Source organism: Entelurus aequoreus, linkage group LG03 (genome assembly GCF_033978785.1).
Source record: "Entelurus aequoreus isolate RoL-2023_Sb linkage group LG03, RoL_Eaeq_v1.1, whole genome shotgun sequence".
Taxonomy (NCBI): Eukaryota; Metazoa; Chordata; class Actinopteri; order Syngnathiformes; family Syngnathidae; genus Entelurus; species Entelurus aequoreus.
The window spans coordinates 94,077,484-94,093,828 of NC_084733.1; the positions used below are offsets into that span (position 1 = coordinate 94,077,484).

Here is a 16,345-nt window from a genome sequence, read left to right on the forward strand (position 1 = left end):
TAATACACCCCCATACCATCACACATGCTGCCTTTTGAACTTTGCGTCGATAACAGTCTGGATGGTTTGCTTCCCCTTTGGTCCGGATGACACGATGTGGAATATTTCCAAAAACAATTTGAAACGTGGACTCGTCAGACCACAGAACACTTTTCCACTTTGCATGAGTCCATCTTAGATGATCTCGGGCCCAGAGAAGCCGGCGGCGTTTCTGGGTGTTGTTGATAAATGGCTTTAACTTGCACTTACAGATGTAGCGACCAACTGTATTTAGTGACAGTGGTTTTCTGAAGTGTTCCTGAGCCCATGTGGTGATATCCTTTAGTGATTGATGTCGGTTTTTGATACAGTGCCGTATGAGGGATGGAAGGTCACGCTCATTCAATGTTGGTTTCCGTCCATGCTGCTTATGTGCAGTGATTTCTCCACATTCTCTGAACCTTTTGATATTACGGAGCGTAGATGGTGAAATCACTAAATTTCTTGCAATTGCACTTTGAGAAAGGTTGTTCTTAAACTGTTCAACAATTTGCTCAGGCATTTGTTGACAAAGTGGTGACCCTCGCCACATCCTTTCTTGTGAAAGACTGAGCATTTTTTGGGAAGCTGTTTTTATATCCAATCATGGCACCCACCTGTTCCCAATTAGCCTGTTCACCTGTGGGATGTTCCAAATAAGTGTTTGATGAGCATTCCTCAACTTTATCAGTATTTATTGCCACCTTTCCCAACTTCTTTGTCACGTGTTGCTGCCATCAAATTCTAAAGTTAATGATTATTTGCACAAAAAAAACATGTTTATGAGTTTGAACATGAAATATGTTGTCTTTGTAGCATATTCAACTGAATATGGCTTGAAAAGGATTTTCAAATCATTGTATTCTGTTTATATTTACATCTAACACCATTTCCCAACTCATATGGAAACAGGGTTTGTACTGACTTGGTCACATTTCTCCAAGCTGACGTGACATCTTGTCATACAAACATTCACACCACAATGCACGGATGAAAATGTTTTTATTTCAGCATCAAGCTCGGAGCACAGATAATATTATTATTACTTTTTAGCACATTTCCATCACCCAAAGAACAGCAAAAGAATTACAACAGCAATGTTTCTGAATCCATGCTGACGTCCTACAACAGCACCCTAATTCCCAACGTCGGGGGCATCTTTTTAAAAAGGTTCTCTCTCGTAGGCTGGTCTCCACCTCAGAGCTGAGAGCAGCCTACGAGGGCTCACTTACTCCCAAGTCTCATTCACTCCAAAATGAGTGACAACTTCTTGTGGTAAACTTGGTCCAAGGCAAACAAACAAATGGTGAGAAATGCTACAATGAAGACCAAAGAGGATTAAATATTGGTGAGATTTCAACCGTGGTTATGAGTTGGTTAACTAGCGCATACGTGGGACCTCCAGGAGATGGACAAACTAGAGAGAACTATTCCGAGGACTGGACCTTGGTGGCAGATGTTGACATGCGTGTGATGGACATTGGGGCTGAAAAGTCCTTCCTGGAAGTCCACAAGAGCCGTGCTGCACACAAAAGCCAAGGAAGGAACACGTGAAGATCCCAGCTGAGCTAACTTGAGGCTACAAACACGCTCACTCCCGGCCGAAAGATGCACAGAGGAAAATAAAGGAGAATTCACAGCATATAAAGAAAATAAATGTGGGCAGCAGAAATGAAAAGGATGTGGAATGATCCATGATGACCCTGACATGCTCAGACTGCTGCGCTGGAGGAACATCTTATCTTCTTTGTGTCTGGCTGCCAATGCTGGGGGACACTTTGACTGACCACTTATCCACATACTGTACGTGAGGATGCACTTAGACTCAGGACTTATCCATACTGTACGTGAGGATGCACTTAGACTGACGACTTATCCACATACTGTACGTGAGGATGCACTTAGACTCAGGACTTATCCACATACTGTACGTGAGGATGCACTTAGACTGAGGACTTATCCACATACTGTACGTGAGGATGCACTTTGACTGAGGACTTCTCCACATACTGTACGTGTCTGCAAACATCTAGAAGGATGCTACTGAGAGTACACTAGACTGGTTGTGGACGCTGGACTGGAGCTTGGAAGGCATCAGCAGGAACCGAGTCACACGTCCACAAACTGAGCCTTTTTGTAACAATAGAAATAATGTAATGATGTAAGGAAATAATGTCAATGGCGGTCAACTTTTGGAGTAACAAGACATGCAGCAAGACTTCAAGAGTCAAGTTCCAGTCTGGAGGACATGATGACGTCTTTAGCTTTACAAGATCATCTAGCAGACAATATTACATGAGCCGCTATGCGTAAACAACATCTGTTGTGTACGTAAACAACATCTGTTGTGTACGTAAACAACATCTGTTGTGTACGTAAACAACATATGTTGTGTACGTAAACAACATATGTTGTTTACGTACAAAACAGCTGTTATGTACGTACACAACAGATGTTGTGTACGTAAACAACATCTGTTGTGTACGTAAACTTTACAAGTGTACAATCTGAACTAGATGAAGCGGACCAAACTAAACTAGATGAAGCAGACCAATCTGAACTAGATGAAGCAGACCAATCTGAACTAGATGAAGCGGACCAAACTAAACTAGATGAAGTGGACCAATCTGAACTAGATGAAGCAGACCAATCTGAACTAGATGAAGCAGACCAATCTGAACTAGATGAAGCGGAGCAATCTCAACTAGATGAAGTGGACCAATCAGAACTAGATGAAGCGGAGCAATGTGAGCAGGTCAGGGTGTGGAGCTAATGTGGGCGGAAGCCCTGTCTGTGGGGGATTAGGGGGCACACCTGCAGGAAGAGGCCTTTGGTGTCTACATGCGCTTGAAGGTCACAGCAAGAGCGAGCTAGCATACGGAAAGAGAGAAAAGAGCTAGCATGCAAGAGGCCTAAGTCATAGATACAACAACGCCAAGTGGAAGATAAACTCTGCCTGCTGTCCTGGCCAGGAGAGGAGCTTTCTACTTCTTTACGCTTCTTCTTCTTCATCCTCCACCTTCAGCTCTTCTGCTTCTGCTGGCGGTTCTTGGCGTAGCTTGTGAAGACAAAATTGTAATCGTTGAATTGAGCCAGCTGGCGGTCCTGACGCTTGAAGCCGTCCAGTTTCTGGCTGGACGCGAAGACACTGCGACATTTGGAGCTCTGTGGAGGGGAGAGGTTCTGGGTTAGACCTGAACCTTGAAGCTAACTGAGGAGGACACCAAGGCTTGTTGTGGTCCCAAACAACATTTGATCCGGAATATCAGTGGTGGACCAGAGCGGGACCAGAGGGGTGGACCAGAGCGGGACCAGAGGGGGACTGCATCCACACTTTCAATCACCAAGACTACATTTCATCTTCAAAACCTATTCATCAAGTCATAAACATTAGCTACACAAATATTCCATTCATAATCAATTCCTACTTAGTGGAAGTTAACTCACCACGGTCAGGCCGGAACCAATTAACAGCGATAAACTAAGGTTTACTTGGTCACCAGAAGTAGATTTAGCTATGAAGCGTGTGCACATGCTTCAACGTTTATATAGAAAGGTCAAAAATAGGAATATAGTTTGATTCATGGGGAAAGAAAAGTGTTCAGTATCTCCTTCACAAGTACACGGGCAAAAACTATGAAAAACTAATCATCTTTAGACATAATGAAAAACTAATCATCTTTAGACAAATCTTCACTTGAACCCTCCTGCTAAAATATAAACTTCAAAGGGAACTGCACTTATTTTTTAAATGTTGCCTTTTATTCACAATCCTACTGGAAGACAAGAACACCTTTTTGCTTTTTTATGCATTCTAATTATGAAATAAACGCCACTTACAATGGAGCCTAGAAGAGTTGCTCTATTCTGCTTAAAAAGCACAAGTTTTATATCCATGCTTTATGTACATATGTAATGTAGTAACAGTCACATTAGTAAGATGTTATATTTACCTATTTTGATCATTTTAAGCATCAATTTAAATAAAACAAATGTCTTTTTGTCCAACAAATGTAACAAAACATCACTTACTGTACAATGTCTGCCCTCACTGGGATGCAGACTGAAAGAATGTTGTCATAATCCCGTTTAGATGAAGAATGACTCAATCCTTGCCGTACAAAAAAGCAGGGGGGGGGGGGGGGGGGGTGTCCAAGCGCCATTGCCGGGTCTAAATTGAGTGTACCAACTTGTCAGATTACGTCCTCATCCCTCTACTATCAAGGTGAGGGATATTATTTATGATGTAGCATAAAGTTCCATGAGCTCAGCAGCCGGTGATGTCAACATAGTCTAATAACAATATCACTAATACTTATTATTCATGTAAATTAACTATTGTTGGCACTTTTTGGATGGTTTTATTATTTGGCGTTCTGGACGGAATAGATAACCTCCTTTATTTAAAAATACATCAGCTTGTCTTATATTATTATGAATGCTAGGCAAAATTCCCGGCAAAAAGTGCAGATCCCCTTTGTTGTTGTACAAATATGTCTGCTAATGAGCGCCAGGGACGACGTTGAAAGCAAAGCTAAACAGGCAATTACCTCGATGGGCTTCGTAAAGAACGTGATACTGTTAAATCAACACCGCTGAGTAAAAGTATCATTTATCCACGAGGAAGTTCAGTCCATCCCAGCAGAATAAAAACATTTGTGATCTGCTACATGTGCACCCCCTAGTGGTGGTGGTCCCAAACAACCTGATGAGGTTAACTCATCAGTCTTTCTCCCATTTGTGCATCTTTTTATGTAATGTTCTACACCAGGGGTCACCAACGCGGTGCCCGCGGGCACCAGGTAGCCCGTAAGGACCAGATGAGTAGCCCGCTGGCCTGTTCTAAAAATAGCTCAAATAGCAGCACTTACCAGTGAGCTGCCTCGATTTTTTAAATTGTATTTATTTACTAGCAAGCTGGTCTCGCTTTGCCCGACATTTTTAATTCTAAGAGAGACAAAACTCAAATAGAATTTTTCAATTTTATTTATTTACTAGCAAGCTGGTCTCGCTTTGCCCGACATTTTTAATTCTAAGAGAGACAAAACTCAAATAGAATTTTTCAATTTTATTTATTTACTAGCAAGCTGGTCTCGCTTTGCCCGACATTTTTAATTCTAAGAGAGACAAAACTCAAATAGAATTTGAAAATCCGAAAAAATATTTTAAAGACTTGGTCTTCACTTGTTTAAATAAATTCATTAATTTTTTTACTTTGCTTCTTATAACTTTCAGAAAGACAATTTTAGAGAAAAAATACAACCTTAAAAATGATTTTAGGATTTTTAAACACATATACCTTTTTACCTTTTAAATTCCTTCCTTTTCTTTCCTGACAATTTAAATGAAGTGAAGTGAATTACATTTATATAGCGCTTTTTCTCAAGTGACTCAAAGCGCTTTACATAGTGAAACCCAATATCTAAGTTACATTCAAACCAGTGTGGGTGGCACTGGGAGCAGGTGGGTAAAGTGTCTTGCCCAAGGACACAACGGCAGTGACTAGGATGGCGGAAGCGGGGATCGAACCTGCAACCCTCAAGTTGCTGGCACGGCCGCTCTACCAACCGAGCTATACCGCCCCAAATCAATGTTCAAGTAAAAAAAAATGTTTTTATTGTAAAGAATAATAAATAGATTTTAATTTAATTCTTCATTTTAGCTTCTATTTTTCCGACGAAGAATATTCGTGAAATATTTCTTCAAACTTATGATTAAAATTCAAAAAAATTATTCTGGCAAATCCAGAAATTCTGTAGAATCAAATTTAAATCTTATTTCAAAGTCTTTTGAATTTTTTTTTTAAATTTTTGTTCTGGAAAATCTAGGAAAAATAATGATTTGTCTTTGTTAGAAATATAGCTTGGTCCAATTTGTTATATATTCTAACAAAGTGTCGATTGGATTTTAACATATTTAAAACATGTCATCAAAATTCTAAAATTAATCTTAATCAGGAAAAATGACTAATGATGTTCCATAAATTATTTTTTAAAGTTTTTCTCTTCTTTTTTTCGGTTGAATTTTGAATTTCAAAGAGTCGAAATTGAAGACAAACTATGTTTCAAAATTTAATTGTAATTTTTTTCGTGTTTTCTTCTCTTTTAAACCGTTCAATTAAGTGTAAATATCATTAATTATTAATAATAACATAGAGTTAAAGGTAAATTGAGCAAATTGGCTATTTCTGGCAATTTATTGAAGTGTGTATCAAACTGGTAGCCCTTCACATGAATCACTACCCAAGAAGTAGCTCTTGGTTTCAAAAAGGTTGGTGACCCCTGGACTATACTCTTATATTCTCATGTCATGCTTTTATTTTGAAGCTTGCCTGGCAATGAGCAGGAAGTCAGTGTGTTGCTTAGACGCTAATTAGGGATGTCCGATAATGGCTTTTTGCCGATATCCGATATTCCGATATTGTCCAACTCTTTCATTACCGATACCGATATCAACCGATACCGATATCAACCGATATATACAGTCGTGGAATTAACACATTATTATGCCTAATTTGGACAACCAGGTATGGTGAAGATAAGGTACTTTTTAAAAAAATGAATGAAATAAAATTAAGATAAATAAATTAAAAACATTTTCTTGAATAAAAAAGAAAGTACAACAATATAAAAACAGTTACATAGAAACTAGTAATGAATGAAAATGAGTAAAATGAAGTGTTAAAGGTTAGTACTATTAGTGGAGCAGCAGCACGCACAATCATGTGTGCTTACGGACTGTATCCCTTGCAGACTGTATTGATATATATTGATATATAATGTAGGAAGCAGAATATTAATAACAGAAACAAACAACCCTTTTGTGTGAATGAGTGTAAATGGGGTGGCTTGGTGCACTAATTTTAAGTGTATCTTGTGTTTATGTGGATTTAATAAAAAAATTTTTTTTAAAAAAATTAAAAAAACGATACTGATAATAAAAAAAACGATACCGATAATTTCCGATATTACATTTTAACGCATTTATCGTCCGATCATATCGGCAGACCGATATTATCGGACATCTCTAACGGTAATGATGCTGCTGTTGTGGTTTCACGCTGCTCAAGTTAAAACTACTTCACATGTCAACATAAACTACTTGGATTTTAGACATGATGGGATTATCTCTCCAACGCAATGTGGAACATGCACGTGGACACTTTCACCAACAAATACTAAACCCAAAACCAGTGAAGATGGCAAAATACAATGATTTGCAAATCATTTTCAACTTATAATCAATTGAATAGACTGCAAAGACAAGATATTTCATGTTCACACTGACAAACTTTGTTACTTTTTGCAAATAATCATGAAGTTAGAATGTAATGGCAGCAACACATGGCAAAAAAGGCATTTTTACCCGTGTGTTACATGGCCTTTCCTTTTAACAACCCTCAGTAAAGGTTTGGGAACTGAGGAGACACATTTTTGAAGCTTTTTTACCCTTGCCTTGACCACTAATACACCCCCATACCATCACACATGCTGCATTTTCCACTTTGCACCTAGAACAGTCCGGATGGTTCTTTACCTCTTTGGTCCACTTTCCAAAAACAATTTGAAATGTGGACTCGTCAGACCACAGAACACTTTTCCACTTTGCATCAGTCCACCTTAGATGAGCTCGGGCCCAGCCAAGCATTTCTGGGTGTTGTTGATAAATGGCTTTGTCTTTGCATAGTAGAGTTTTAACTTGCACTTACAGATGTAGCGACCAACTGTAGTTACTGACAGTGGGTTTCTGAAGTGTTCCTGAGCCCATGTGGTGATATCCTTTACACACCGATGTGGCTTTTTGATGCCTGAGGGATCCAAGGTGTGTAATATCATGGCTTACGTGCAGTGATTTCTCCACATTCTCTGAACCTTTTGATGATATTACGGAGCGTAGATGGTGAAATCCCTCAATTCCTTGTTGAGAAATGTTGTTCTTCAACAATTTGCTCAGGCATTTGTTGACAAAGTGGTGACCCTCGCCCCCGTCCTTGTTTGTGAACGACTGGAAGCTGCTTTTATACCCAATCATGGCACCCACCTGTTCCCAATTAGCCTGTTCACCTGTGGGATGTTCCAAATAAGAGCATTCCTCAACTTTCTCACTCTTTTTTGCCACTTGTGCCAGCTTTTTTGAAACATGTTGCAGCCATCAAGTTCCAAATGAGCTAATATTGGCAACAAATAAAGTTTACCAGTTCCAATGTTAAAATATCTTGTCTTTGCAGTCTATTCAACTGAATATAAGTTGAAAAGGATTTGTTGTATTCTCTTTTTATTTAGCATTTACACAACTTCACTGCTTTTGTACAATCTAAGGTGTTTTCCACATAAATGAGTTGCATTAAAAGCACTTTGTTCTGCAAACGTGCCTGATTGACAAACAGCGTGGTCACTAATTTCCCGGGCTTGAACACATCCACCACCTTCCGAACCAGGTCATCGTACGAAGTCTGGGAGAGGTTGGTCTCGAAGCTAACGTAGGAGAAGTCTGGCTCGGGGGTGATGTGGATAGTCCAGTAGGTGCCCTACAGCCGCAGGAGAGAAGAAGAAGAAGGACATAAGTGAAATGAAGACAGGACAGAAGTGGGAGGCCATGTTGCTCACGTCAGTCTTCATTCCGTTCATGGAGTATCCACATGGGTTGAACATTGTGGCGTCTATCACAGAACCTGGTATCAGGTCACAAATTCCACTCATCTGTAAACAAAAACTTCTTTTAACACTTACAATTGTATTACAAATATTTCAATCGGCCACGTCTACAAATACATCTTTTTAAAACATTGGATCTACACAAGATGAGGTACACATTTGCTTCAATCACAAGCCTGAAAAGCAGCCACAGCTGACTTTACAACTCAGTATAGAGTACAGTATGTCTCCTGTACTTTGTATTTACAACTCAGTATAGTGTACAGTATGTCTCCTGTACTTTGTATTTACAACTCAGTATAGAGTACAGTATGTCTCCTGTACTTTGTATTTACAACTCAGTATAGAGTACAGTATGTCTCCTGTACTTTGTATTTACAACTCAGTATAGAGTACAGTATGTCTCGTGTACTTTGTATTTACAACTCAGTATAGAGTACAGTATGTCTCCTGTACTTTGTATTTACAACTCAGTATAGAGTACAGTATGTCTCGTGTACTTTGTATTTACAACTCAGTATAGAGTACAGTATGTCTCCTGTACTTTGTATTTACAACTCAGTATAGAGTACAGTATGTCTCCTGTACTTTGTATTTACAACTCAGTATAGTGTACAGTATATCTCGTGTACTTTGTATTTACAACTCAGTATAGAGTACAGTATGTCTCGTGTACTTTGTATTTACAACTCAGTATAGAGTACAGTATGTCTCGTGTACTTTGTATTTACAACTCAGTATAGAGTACAGTATGTCTCGTGTACTTTGTATTTACAACTCAGTATAGAGTACAGTATGTCTCGTGTACTTTGTATTTACAACTCAGTATAGAGTACAGTATGTCTCGTGTACTTTGTATTTACAACTCAGTATAGTGTACAGTATGTCTCGTGTACTTTGTATTTACAACTCAGTATAGTGTACAGTATGTCTCGTGTACTTTGTATTTACAACTCAGTATAGTGTACAGTATGTCTCGTGTACTTTGTATTTACAACTCAGTATAGTGTACAGTATGTCTCGTGTACTTTGTATTTACAACTCAGTATAGAGTACAGTATGTCTCGTGTACTTTGTATTTACAACTCAGTATAGTGTACAGTATGTCTCCTGTACTTTGTATTTACAACTCAGTATAGAGTACAGTATGTCTCCTGTACTTTGTATTTACAACTCAGTATAGTGTACAGTATGTCTCCTGTACTTTGTATTTACAACTCAGTATAGAGTACAGTATGTCTCGTGTACTTTGTATTTACAACTCAGTATAGTGTACAGTATGTCTCGTGTACTTTGTATTTAGAACTCAGTATAGAGTACAGTATGTCTCGTGTACTTTGTATTTACAACTCAGTATAGTGTACAGTATGTCTCGTGTACTTTGTATTTAGAACTCAGTATAGAGTACAGTATGTCTCGTGTACTTTGTATTTACAACTCAGTATAGTGTAGGGGCCTATCCAGTGTTTCCCACACATTCATTTATTTGTGGCGGCCCGCCACAAAAGAATTACTTCCGCCAAAAATAAAAAAATAATTTTTTTTCTTTTTTTTTTGTCCTGTCCAGCTTCTCAGGCAAATCATATAGTAGATGTAGATGCCCATATAGGCTGTTCACATTTACTTTACAGAGAAGTGTAGGATACTTCTCTTGTTGCCTTATTTGTATTTGACCACTACTGTTTTCTGTTTATTTGTTACTGACTGTGGCAGGACACCTCTGCCTCTGTTTCACTTTATGTTGCTGGTAAATAATATGCTTGTAGTAGTAGGCTAAAGTTAAATTATTTAGTATGCACTAATTAAAGGGGCAGAGCTTTAAGAGACATTTTAGCTTTTATATTTTTATAAGATATATTTTTTGTAAGAACCACAATTAATAAATATATTCCAGTGAATAACTTATTGTTCAAATCTGTATATAAATATGTACATAAAGTGTTGTAATTATATTGTAAAATGGATGGATGGATGGACGTTTAAAACAAAACTGTTATTATTAATTAGTAAGTATACATTTTTTGAGCCTTTTTAGAGAAAATCATATTGTAGTAAATTATGCAAATTACTCGATGATGTCATGGTGACCACGCCCATAGCCACGCCCCCAGCGCCATGGCAGTTTATGGGAAACACTGCTATCCCCAGGTGCATGTCTTTGGAGGTGGGAGGGGCCTATCCCCAGGTGCATGTCTTTGGAGGTGGGAGGGGCCTATCCCCAGGTGCAATCAATCATCTTAAAAACGTTCAAATATTGGTAGCGACAAAACTAGCCCTGTATTTACACGACATGACCTTGCTGAGGACACCACCCTCCCTATGAACTGGACAAGTTTGTTCTTTTCCACACCCAGCTGGGGTTTTTTGAGTTTTTCCTTGCGAGTTTGTAAGCCCTTTAAAAACGCTCGTGACTAAGGGCCAGATAAATATATTTGGATTGATTCCAAATGGTAAATGATCATTCACCCACAGTTGACACCAAGTACAGTGTTAAAAAACCTCATGTGGATTTAGGTGTGGGCCCTATAATATACAAAACCAACTTTTCCTACCCATTGGTACATTGTTTTGGTGTATTTCCTGAAAATATATGGCAGAGATATGTAGAAAACCTTCTTACAAACATGCTCCAAACAAGCGGTTGGAATTTGAGACTTCAGTGATGCATTTTGTCTGAGTTACATCAGCGGTTATCTCCATATATGGCAGGTGTTTACCCAAAGTTCTCCATTGTTATTCAGTCGGAGTCACTAAGTTCCTTCTTTTTATTGTGGGGCTCCTACATGCATGCTAAAATCCTACGCTGTTGCCATTTCTAATACAAAGTAGCAAATAGTTATGTTAGATCTGTCAGTTGACTCACTATGGAAGTTCCAAAAGCACCACCATGACATGTTCCGTACAATTCCAAACTACGGCACAGAAAGCTGAACTGAACAGGAAGGCCAAGAAGTAAAAATGCTTACACGAGTGACATCACTTGCAGAAACATCATCTTTCATATAGAACTGGTCCATAATGGCTGGATCAAGGTCACTCATCAAAACTTCCAGTGTCTGATCCGCATACTTGTTCTCCCAGTACTCTGGCAAGTCCAGAGTAAACAGATACCTGGCGAGGACATGCAAGAAGAATGTGATAGGAATCCATCAAAAGTTTTGAGCGTCATGTTGGAGATGTTGTCTTACCAGCAGTCAGCGTTCAAACGTCCCATACAGTAGGCTGCACCATCTAGAGAAAAGGACGATATAATAACTGTCCTAGTCCTCTTAGAGTTCTCATGACATTACAAAAACCGCCTCAGGACTATAAAATGACATGTTTCAAGATTCAAATCATTTTTGATTATCATCCAGTGGGTCATCTGCCCGACCCAAGTGGATTCACCCCTGGGCTTCAGCATTCCTTTCTGCTAATCTTCAATGGCAAGCAAGATTACTCGGAAACTGTGCAACACTTTGGTTTTCTTCCATGAAACCTTGTGGAAACGGACACGGGCCAAAGCGGAAAATGTAGAATTTAGCTGATTCGATACAGATTTGGTCTGATATCGTGAACATTTAGGCATATGCAGCAGTTTCAAACCAGGTGGCACAGGTGTGCACTCCAGATCAGAGGTCACCAAATAGTGAGCAGGTGATCGTGACAATGGAGTCTACAAAGAACTGAAGGGTTCATGAAAATGACCACTTTCAGTCTCAAACGTTATGTTTTCATTGATTGATTGAAACTTGTATTAGTAGATTGCACAGTACAGTACATATTCCGTACAATTGACCACTAAATGGCAACACCCCAATAGGTTTTTCAACTTGTTTAAGTCGGGGTCCACGTTAATCAATTCATGTTGCCAAACGTGGTCGACCAAGGCAGGCACTGGGATCCAGTCTCTTCCAAATACACACACTGGCAACGCTAAGCTATCAGTCGTCTCAACATGTAGACCCACGGAAACACCAGACATGGATTCACAATTATACTAAGGCTGTCAAAGTTCATGTGTTAACATGATTAATCACATGGTGTACACCAGTGGTTCTTAACCTGGGTTTGATGGAACCCTAGGGGTTCGGTGAGTCGGCCTCAGGGGTTCGGCGGAGGTCAAGACACACCCGACTCATCGTGTAAATACAAACTTTTCCCTATCTGCATATTACGGATACGGCAACAGCAGAAGTCAGACTGATTTGCAGGTGTGTCATTTGTTGTGAGTTCATGCACTGTGTTGGTGTTGTTCTTTGAACAAGGTGATGTTCATGCACACTTCATTTTGTGCACCAGTAAAACAAACATGGTAATACTTTAGTATGGGGAACATATTCACCATTAATTAGTTGCTTACTAACATGCAAATTAGTAACATATTGGCTCTTAACTAGTCATTATTAAGTACTTATTAATGCCTTATTCGGCATGGCCTTATTATAACCCTAACCCTCTAACCCTGGACCTAACCAAATAACTTTAAATTAAGTCTTGGGTACTTAGAATATGTTCCCCATACTAAAGTGTTACCAAAAACATATAACTTTGTCTTGAATTTGAAAAAATACAACATTTTATTTTTCACTAGAGAAGGGGTTCGGTAAATGCGCATATGAACCTGGTGGGGTTCGGTACCTCCAACAAGGTTAAGAACCACTGGTGTAGACCCACGGAAACACCAGACATGGATTCACAATTATACTAAGGCTGTCAAAGTTCATGATTAATCACAAAGCATTACCACAGTAATCATGTATAAACACAGATTTATATTGAGCGCACATTCTCTTCACTAAGAATGTCCCAATTAGCATGTTTGGCCTCCAATCCTGATGCTATTTTTTGGGCCTCTGATCTAATCCCATTTCGCGTTTCGATCCGATGCTTTAATAAACTATAGAACTGAACATGTTTCATTCATGGTGAGTAACTAAGGTCGACAGTTACACAGGTTCTTAAAGCTTCTTCAATGTATAATTTGCTAGTATTGTATGTCTGATGTATTACATTTGAGGCATTGGATGCTACATATGATTTTTTTAAACAAAAAAAACCTAAAAACTACTATTGGCTCCCATTTATATCATTTGGTTTTTACCCTCCAACCAGAAACTTGCTCCCCGATCTTCCAAACATGAACAAAATCTTTAAAAAATAAACATCGACATCTGGATCGTTCCCCGCTACTTTACATCAAAGCTGGCGGTTAGCTTCTTGTGTCGTCCTGCTCGGTGTGTGTAACATCTTTAGCCATTTATTTCCCTCTAGTCCTGCAGTGATATTACAACTTGTTTACTTTCCACCATGGTGGTGAGGATTAGTATCTTAGAAAGGGCTTGTGGACGACACGCTTGCTACAGCTTGCTCACATTCCACCTGCTTTTCTGGCAAGAAAGGCTGGCACTCTCATGCATGTCTGCCACAAAGATGATGGAAATGTGCATTGATCCCTTTTGAAGGAATGTTTCACGCGAGTACTATCTTTAGTCATGTAAACAAGTGGACACAGCTGCGGTAACAAACACCTGGGCCTAGGTAAACAAGTGGACACAGCTGCGGTAACAAACACCTGGGCCTAGCAACTCAGTCGATGAGTTAAAAAAAGGAAAGTATCGGCACAATCCTGAGCAGGTTGCTATACGTGAGCCGTGCTGGCAAAATGAGTCGGAATACGCACAGGCTAATTTTGAGCTACAGGCAAATAAGTGACATTTTTTTATCTTGGTTGAAATTGAGATTTTCACAAAAGTGAGTCCATAAAGCCACAATCTAGCGATCCCAATCATGGAAATAGCAAGAAAACATCTTAAATCACCTTTATTTGAAGGTTTTGTACGAGCTATGTCTTCAGAAATGAGTCCTTTGTGTTAAAATTCCTTGAGAAAATCAAGTGTTTTCAACGCTCACTGGCGGCAATAAGGGGGAATCCCCCTAGCCAGATTTGCTATCATTGTGACGCCAAGTTGACCTACTTTCTAAAAATGAGCATGGAATTCCCGATGACGCCATTCTGAACCAATAGAATTCGAGTTTTTAAACCTGTCCCGACGTAAACAAATCCGGCTTGTTGCTAAGCGGTCGCTGTGAGGCGTACCCTCATTGGTTGAATCACCCCGCGCGGTGCATTGTGGTATCATGGCAGCGCCCGGATGAAAAACAACACAGTAATTCAAGCGGAATATTTGGTGAAAAAAGGTGATTTTCGAACATTGAATTATTATTTTTGTGGATAAGTTAGACCGGGGGTCACCAAGGCGGTGCCCGCGGGCACCAGGTAGCCCGTAAGGACCAGATGAGTAGCCCGCTGGCCTGTTCTAAAAATAGCAGCACTTACCAGTGAGCTGCCTCGATTTTATAAATTGTATTTATTTACTAGCAAGCTGGTCTCGCTTTGCCCGACATTTTTAATTCTAAGAGAGACAAAACTCAAATAGAATTTGGAAATCCAAGAAAATATTTTAAAGACTTGGTCTTCACTTGTTTAAATAAATTCATTCATTATTTTACTTTGCTTCTTATAACTTTCAAAAAGACAATTTTAGAGAAAAAATACAACCTTAAAAATGATTTTAACACATTTACCTTTTTACCTTTTAAATTCCTTCCTCTTCTTTCCTGACAATTTAAATCAATGTTCAAGTAAATTTACTTTTTTTATTGTAAAGAATAATAAATACATTTTAATTTAATTCTTCATTTTAGCTTCTGTTTTTTCGACGAAGAATATTTGTGAAATATTTCTTCAAACTTATTATGATTAAAATTCAAAAACATTATTCTGGCAAATCTAGAAAATCTGTAGAATCAAATTTAAATCTTATTTCAAAGTCTTTTGAATTTCTTTAAAAAATTTTGGTCTGGAAAATCTAGAAGAAATAATGATTTGTCTTTGTTAGAAATATAGCTTGGTCCAATTTGTTATATATTCTAACAAAGTGCAGATTGGATTTTAACCTATTTAAAACATGTCATCAAAATTCTAAAATTAATCTTAATCAGGAAAAATTACTAATGATGTTCCATAAATTCTTTTTTTAATTTTTTCAAAAAGATTCGAATTAGCTAGTTTTTCTCTTCTTTTTTTCGGTTGAATTTTGAATTTCAAAGAGTCGAAATTGAAGATAAACTATGTTTCAAAATTTAATTGTCATTTTTTTCGTGTTTTCTCCTCTTTTAAACCGTTCAATTAAGTGTAAATATCATTAATTAATAATAATAACATAGAGTTAAAGGTAAATTGAGCAAATTGGCTATTTCTGGCAATTTATTTAAGTGTGTATCAAACTGGTAGCCCTTCGCATTAATCACTACCCAAGAAGTAGCTCTTGCTTTCAAAAAGGTTGGTGACCCCTGAGTTAGACTGTTTTACATTAGAAGGTGGCGAGGGTACACAGGCGGTTGCAAGTGCGCTAAATTCACTGCAGTCGGCGAATCTTCTTAGTGCTGCTGCTCAGGAATATTACGGCCAGCTGATTGATGATTATTTTGGTGGTCAGGACCCTGTAAGTAGCGATAATGACTCAGAAATTGATGAAAGTGACTCTGAGGAGGCTTCTCCTCTCCTAGACAATCTCAACGATTACGACGTTTTGCATATCCTTTAGACATGGGATTTGACTTTAACTGTACCAATTTTGGTGTTGCTACAAGGACTTTTAAGGTATGGCTGCTATGGAGTTTTGTTTTGG

General features: G+C 38.6%; 1 protein-coding gene across 1 annotated transcript in view; it reads right to left on the reverse strand.

Moving 5' to 3' along the window:
- Positions 1-1,003: 1,003 nt before the first annotated feature.
- Positions 1,004-16,345, reverse strand: part of amd1 (adenosylmethionine decarboxylase 1) — a 49,288-nt gene continuing 33,946 nt past the window's right edge. The window contains exons 5-9 of the mRNA XM_062043286.1: positions 11,861-11,903; positions 11,639-11,783; positions 8,625-8,717; positions 8,390-8,545; positions 1,004-3,183 (exon numbers count right to left, since the gene is read on the reverse strand). Of these exons, the coding sequence (XP_061899270.1) occupies positions 3,040-3,183; positions 8,390-8,545; positions 8,625-8,717; positions 11,639-11,783; positions 11,861-11,903 (581 nt within the window). The 3' untranslated portion in view covers positions 1,004-3,039. The remainder of the gene's footprint in view (positions 3,184-8,389; positions 8,546-8,624; positions 8,718-11,638; positions 11,784-11,860; positions 11,904-16,345) is intronic.